This window comes from Penaeus chinensis, chromosome 26 (genome assembly GCF_019202785.1).
Source record: "Penaeus chinensis breed Huanghai No. 1 chromosome 26, ASM1920278v2, whole genome shotgun sequence".
NCBI classification, from domain to species: Eukaryota; Metazoa; Arthropoda; class Malacostraca; order Decapoda; family Penaeidae; genus Penaeus; species Penaeus chinensis.
Window position 1 is genome coordinate 17,534,486 of NC_061844.1, and position 7,500 is coordinate 17,541,985.

Below are 7,500 nucleotides of genomic sequence, written 5' to 3' on the forward strand. Positions count from 1 at the left end.
TTCCAGTCTTGATCAGCATAGAGGTTGATGATTAGCTGAAATCTGCGGCATAGATAAGATAATTAGGCAATGGAAAAATCTGTTAAGCCTAGTCGTTATCTGTATTATTTTTTGCATGATGGATTAAAGAGAGAATTTATTTTTCGCTGTTGTTTAGTCTATTGAAAAGAAGTGAACAGTAATAATATTTCACAGTGGGGAGTATGATTTTTTATTTTTTTATTTTTTTATGAAATAGGAAAATCTACTTTCAAATCAGAATAAAAGCACTTCATTAAGCTATTTTTTTGGAAGATTAATTTCTTGCAACCCATTTAGAATCGTTAATTTTTTATTTTGACATGTATTTCTAGCTCTAATATACGTACCTGGGCTAGCTAGAGGGGGCCGGTGTTTGTGGATGCTCTGAGGACCCGGCCCATACAACTGTTAAATCAATTACGAAACAAAATAGATAAATAGAAATATTGTGTCTATCTTATACTAGATTGAATTTAAAATATTGTTATTCCGGTCCTCCCTAACTGACGAAAAAAAAAAATACATAAATAAAAACAATATTGTGTCTATCTTATACTAGATTGAATTAAAAATATTGTTAGTCAGTTCCTCCCTAACTGACGAAAAAATAAATAAATAAATAAAAACAATATTGCGTCTATCTTATACTAGATTGAATTTAAATATTGTAAGTCCGTTCCTCCCTAAACCAACCCCTTTATTCTCTCTTTTCCGCAGCTACGTCATCACACTCAGCTACAATGTATATGCCGGCTACGCCCTGATCACATATTTTGAGTACCCGCTGATGGTAACACAAGATGTCGTCATGCTTGCCATCTTCCTGTCACTGACTGGCCGACTGTCTCCACTTGTCATACTCCCGGCAGCGGCAGGGGCCTACTTTTCGTACTCCATTGCTATGGGCTTGCTCTCCGAGGCCTTCATCAAGACGCTTGTGGTACGTTCTGACAGTTTTGCTTTTTCTTTGTTTATTGTGTGATGTATGGTATTTATTTGTTTATTTTTGTATGATTAGTATTTGTATATTTATTTTTTTTTTTGAATTTTTAAGGATAAGCTAATTTGTGTTTTTTTTTTTTTTTCCTTTTTCTTTTTTCTTCATCTACTTTTTCTAGATTTAATTTTATTTATTTAATTTTCAACATTCAAGTTTCACATTTTGTTTTGTAGGACTGTTAAGTGTTTTGGTAGCTCGTTGGTAATTTTTCAAATCATTCTCTCTAAGGCTGCTGAGTTTCATTTTGTTTTAGTATCTTTGTAAATTTTATAATTATCTATCTTATTGTTGCTGTTCTTGATATACAGTGCAGTCATCCCATTCCCTATAGATTTTTTTTTTTTTTCCATCACTAAATGAAAGAGAAATTGACGTAGACAAAAGAGAAAGAAAGAAAGAAAATTATATTCTAAACAGCACAGTTTCCATAGTTTCCATTACCTTTACCTCATTACAACATTACAGTGTAATGACGTTTTATTTTTTGCACCTCAGGGACTGTGCACACCCATCTCCGCCAGTAGCAAAGTGGTGGCTCTGCTGGCGATCATCAGCAGCAAGAATTCGGAAACCGTCTCCGTCTCTGCGTGGTCCATCTCCGCCTACACATGTCTTAGTAAGCACGATGTCTCGGTCTTTATGGCTGGTCGATGAAATGAATGGGATTTTTAAGTTGGGTTTCAGTGTAGTGTGTTCTTTTTCTTCTTCCTTTTCTCCTCTTCTTGTTCCACATCTTTGTCCTCTTTCTTATCCGTCTCCTTCTTCTCTTTTCTTGCTTCTGCCTCTTCTCATTCTCATTTCTCCTTCTTCTCCTTCTCATTCTCCTTTCTCCTTCTCCATATCATCATCATCAACTTTATCAGCATCTTCATCCTCATCTTCTTTTGATACATCAAAGGGTGTTTTCCAATGGATAGGAATTAATTTTGTCTTCCTCCTCCACCTCCACCTCCACCTCCTCTTCCTACTGTTATTTGTGTTGTCATTATCTGCTGGTGTCAGGTTACTATTGTTGTGTAACATTTAAAGGATTTTAGTACATACTTCAATTTGCCATATTAGTACCATTGATTATTATTATAAGTTACATAAATTGTGATTGATGAAAGATCACTCATTGGTGATTTCTGTGGACTTTTCAGCCCGGATTTTCACCATCTATGTAGAGTCGGCCGATCCTGTCCTCCTCCTGAACTTCATAACCTCACTGGTTCTGAACTTGCTGATCATCACAGCTGCGATCTATTACAAGCCACGTGCAAAGAAGGATTAAAAAGAACGAAAGCAAATACACAACATTGATAGCACACTCTTTTTTTTTTTTTTGTGCAGTTTAAGAAATGGTTTTTGTGATTTTAAAAAAATTATTTACTTATTTATATATATATTTTTTTTATATATGTGTGTGTGTGTGAGAAGGTGTCTTCGAAATGTTACCTTAATTCTATAAAGTCAATTTTCATTTAAGGGGAATGAAGAGTGTAAGTTTGGTAAATATCCTGATATACTGTTCAAATGTGCCTGTATAATATAACGAGATGGTCACACAGTCTCTCAACAAGAGGCCTATATGTCTTTGTATCTCAGGGCCTGTTCATTGATTTGGTTATTATTGTTTTTCATGATTGTTATTTTTTATGCTTATTATTATTATTATTATTATCTGGAGCACTTTTTTTTTTTTTTCTTTTTGTGCCAATCTGTAATGACAGGAAATTCTCTTCTGTAGTGACAGAGGTGTCTTGTTAGCAACTGCAAACATGAATATGGAATTGAAGAGTAAATGCATGTTCGATTCAGAGAGTTATATGCACGTGTAAGTGCGGTGATATAGACAGTGTATGAATGAGGTTTCCAGTGCAAGGTCATTCACTTTAAAAATTACATTAATGTTGCACCATTGTTGATAAGGATGAAATTCCTTCTTCCTTTCTGTTCATTGCATTAAATGCTCAGGTACAAAGTCATATAGTTAGTAGCTTATAGAAATGCATTATTGCATTTTTTCCTTCACTGACAGATTTTGAAATCAAAATAGTTATTTCTTAAAAAAAAACAGCAAAAAAAAAAAAACAGGAAGACTTTCCCTTTTGTGTGTATGAGGTATGAATAAATTGTATTTATTTTTCTGATTATGTTAATTTCTGTTTACGATTTGCGTCAAAAACAAGCTAGTCTAAATCCATGACTAGTCATCATGTGTGCTCATGACATTTGGAACCTTTTTTTTGTTTTACTAAGCATTAATAATTTTATTTCAATGCATTTATTAAAATTGCATTAAGAAGCTGCTAGACCAGGCAGGTTAGGAAAGTTCATGGAAATACAAGAGCTTGAGAATGATATCTACTGGTAGAATATTGATGCAGCTTTTATGACAATACATTTACATTTAGTTGGACCAGACACGTCAAAGTGTGCATTTTTACAAGTACAAGTATGTAATGGAAGTACATATCAGAGACAATATTTCATCTTTTTTTTGTAATTTGTTGTTGAATCTACACAGTGCCCCTCCCCCTCCCCCACTCTCCCTCACCTTTTCCCCCTTCCCCCACTCTCCCTCTCCCTTACCCTCTCCCCCACTCTCCCTCTCCCTTCCCCCCTTCCCCCACTCTCCCTCTCCTTTACCCCCTCCCCCACTAACCCTCCCCCCCCTCCCCCACTCTCCCTCTCACTTATCCCCTCCCCCACTCTCCCTCTCCTTTACCCCCTCCCCCACTCTCCCTCTCACTTACCCCCCCCCCCAAACCTCCCTCTCCCTTTCCCCCTCCCCCACTCTCCCTCTCGTTTTCCCTCTCTCTTCTATCCCCTCTCCCTCCTCCCTTCTTCTTTTTCTCTCCCTCCCCCCTCACTCTCTCTTTTCCCCTCTCCTCTCTCCTCTCCCCCTCACTCCCTCTTTTCCTTTTCTCTCCCTCCTTCCCCTTCCCTCCTTCCCCCTCCCTCCCACCTTCCCGTACCAAGTAGAGTTTTTCAAAGGTAGGAAGATGAGGCCAAGAAAAGCTCCTTTGTCTTGGCAAGGTCAGTTGTTCGAAGTGTCAGTCAGTCGGTACTATGTTGGAATATTAAATAGCAATAGATCTGGTTTGGGTACTGTTAACATTATTGTTATTATTATTATTGTTATTATTATTATTATTATTATTATTATTATTATTATTATTATTGGTATTGTTATTATTATTATTATTATTATTATTATTGTTATTATTATTATAATTATTATTATTATTATTATTATTATTATTATTACTTGTTGTTATTAGTTATTATTATCATTATATTATTATCATTATTGTTATTGTTATTATAGTTGTTGTTGTAGTTGTTATTAGTTATTGTCATTATTATTATTATCATTATTATTATTATCATTGTTATTATGGTTATGGTTATTATTATTATTATTATTATTATTATTATTATTATTATTATTCATTGTTATTATTGTTATTGTTATTACTACTAATATTACTTCTACTGTTATTATTATTTTTTTATCGTTGTATATTTATTTATATTTGGCATAATTATTCTGCTAATTGGTTTATTATTTTTATTATTCATATTTAGTGCTAATATCATACTATTATTTTTGATATCTGACTTTGGTGAAAATGTCTGTCTTTGTTACAATATTGTCATGTTAAACTGTTTAATTTTTTTGTTGACATTTTCCAAAAGTACATTCTCTTAAATTGTATTAGTAATTTCAGTTCGTATATTCACATACTTTTTCACATATACTTTCTTCATGTTACATTTTGAATATGCTTATTATAATGATATTGCAAAAAAAATTACTATTTGTTATTCATGAATTCAGTTGGTTAGTGATGATATAACGTGAGGGATTTACTTTATAATATAATTGCCTTATTTTGCCTGCTAATAACCATAAAGACAGGTCACTGGAACCAGTTACTAGTCTGTGCATGGCATCTGGAATTGGGATCTTTATTTTCATGTTTTGCTTGCTTGTATTTTTGGATCCCTCCTTTAGTGTAATCTTTTGTTCATACTACAGTACTGTTAATTGCATTTCTAAAGACCATTGTCATCTATTTTGATATTTTGGTTATGGCTTGTCCTCTCCTTCGGTGTCGTCTGTGATAATGAGGAACCTGACTGTGTTCGGCCTGTGCTTCCCCGACCCCGATCATACAACAGGATTTTCAGAGTAATGTTTCCCTTCGTCGTTTGAGGTTGCTGTGTTTGGGACCCGAACTTCCGATAGTGGAGGGAAGGTGCTGCATGGTCATTTTTGCATAGCATGTGGGGTTTATGCTCTTAAAATCACTTCAGGACGTGTGTCTGCCTATAGCGGAAGGTGCGGTAGGTGTCAATTTGCGAGTCCTGGGTCTTCTCCTTATTGGCCCCAAAGAGATGTTGGATAATTTACGTGTTGTAGATGTCAGCTGATTTCTTTTTTTTTTTTTGATTGGAGATGAGATGTTCATAAGGTAGTAGGACATGACACTGTTGGTGATGATAAATTTGTAGTTCATAAGTGAATGTTCAAGAATGTCATGCTCTTCAAATCTTTCTGGTACTTGGACCATCATGTATGTACATATGAACAGATGTTAAACTTAATACATACAGTATAAGTGATATTTTTAAATGTTGATTTTGATACAGCTCCTGAAGCTATTGGTGATAAGGGAGATTGTGTATAGGTGGCGAATTCAGCTTGTTTGAGCGTCACCCTCTAGTTTATATCAGTTTCCCCCCCTCCCACGAGGAATGTGTCTTTGGATGAGTGTTGTGCCATGTTAGATGCATCACTGTAACTATGCTTGTATAATGTTTTCACAAAGACAGTGCTCTTTTACATGGAAAAACAAAAGGACGAACTGTATCTGGAGGTTGAAAACTCCAAATATGAGCATTGGGAAAACAAACCACTGCTTATCAAACTAAGCAATAGTCTTCAGGATTCTTTGAAGGTTAAGCTTGTGCCAATTATAATATTTGATGGTGTATGGGTGCGATGGATATTCTGAAAATTGCATTAGTTGTACTTTAATTTTTTTTTTTTTTTTCTTAATAATTGAATGTGGTATAAAAAAAATCTTGTCAAAATGTCAGTTGTTGTTCTCAGCATGGGAAGTAATATCTAATTGTATTTATTAGAATTACTTGCTGTTAATTCTGGCAAAGTGAATTTACCTTAATCTGTATTACCTTTAAATTTTTTTTGGAAAAAACATGCATCAAATATGCCATCAAAAAGTACACATTCTTTCTTAAAGCTACAGGTAGGCAGTTAAACATTATATATAAAAAAAAAAAAAGGTAACTGATATTCATATTTACAAATTATTCAAGCTTATAGCTTCCGGCACAAGTGTTCAATGTAGGCCTATGCCAGAATTATGAATCCATAATTGTCATGCACTATACAAAAGAATAAATGATAAAATGTAGTTTTAGAAGAGAACTTGAGGTGCTTGGGAGCCTAATCTATGTAAATATGGATAAGCAGGAGGTATATGTAGACCATAATTTTATCATTTAAATAACTCTTTATCTTTTAATTTTTCAGTAATTTATTCCTGTTGAACGTAGAGAAAAGAGTTTATTTTTTATTTAGGCTGAAGGGATGTTTTTTTTTTTTTTTCCTTCCTCTATGGTGACAGTTTCATATTTGTCATGTCGGTGTCTCTGAGAAAAAACTACAATAAATAAAACTTCCTATTTTCACTAGAATATTTTATTCAATTTCACCCCCCCCCCCCTTTTATTAGTTGAATACTGGACAGAAGTAGAAAAAAAATACTCTCAAAATATTTTATTGAAATATGGGAACAGTTCATACATTAATAATAGTTATTTTGATGAACAATCTGTCAATAATAAAATAGCTATCATCACCCTAATCTGTAATTTTTTTTATCATTCATTGCATTTATCTATCTTCAAGAGATAGATAAATTAAATTGTAAAGTTGCATATGATACTTTGAGAGTTTTTAAGCCAGCTGAGGTAAGAATGGGTGGAAACTGCAGAAAACGTATCGGGTTCATAATAAGGTTATCGAGTCTAAATGAAATGCATCCCGTTTCATTTTCTTTTTCTTAAAAAAAAAAAAAAAAAAAAAAGTGGAAAGAGAAAAATGAGGAACATCAAAGAAAGGCAATAAAGTTGAAGAGAAACTAATAGAGGGTGGGCAGATAGAGACCCATAAAGGGAAGTAAGAAGAAAGAATGATGAAAAGAAAAATATAAACTCCCTCAGTTGCCTGCATCTACCAGTTTAGGTTTATAACATAAAAATGTACTAACTTGATCTATCTGGCTGTCCCTTTCCCAGGTTCAGAGTGTCTGTTTCTCTGTCTGTCTGTTAGTCTCTATCTATCTATCTATCTATCTATCTTCTATCTTCTATCTTCTATCTTCTATCTTCTATCTTCTATCTTCTATCTTCTATCTTCTATCTTCTATCTTCTATCTTCTATCTTCTATCTTCTATCTTCT

At 33.9% G+C, this 7,500-nt stretch overlaps 1 protein-coding gene across 1 annotated transcript in view; it reads left to right on the forward strand.

Annotated features, from left to right (window-relative positions):
• LOC125039077 (solute carrier family 66 member 3-like) overlaps window positions 1–3,599 on the forward strand; it is an 8,105-nt gene extending 4,506 nt beyond the window's left edge. Inside the window, exons 2-4 of the mRNA XM_047632805.1 lie at window positions 739–961; window positions 1,517–1,637; window positions 2,164–3,599. Coding sequence (XP_047488761.1) covers window positions 739–961; window positions 1,517–1,637; window positions 2,164–2,294 — 475 coding nt within the window. The 3' untranslated portion in view covers window positions 2,295–3,599. The remainder of the gene's footprint in view (window positions 1–738; window positions 962–1,516; window positions 1,638–2,163) is intronic.
• Window positions 3,600–7,500: the final 3,901 nt, after the last annotated feature.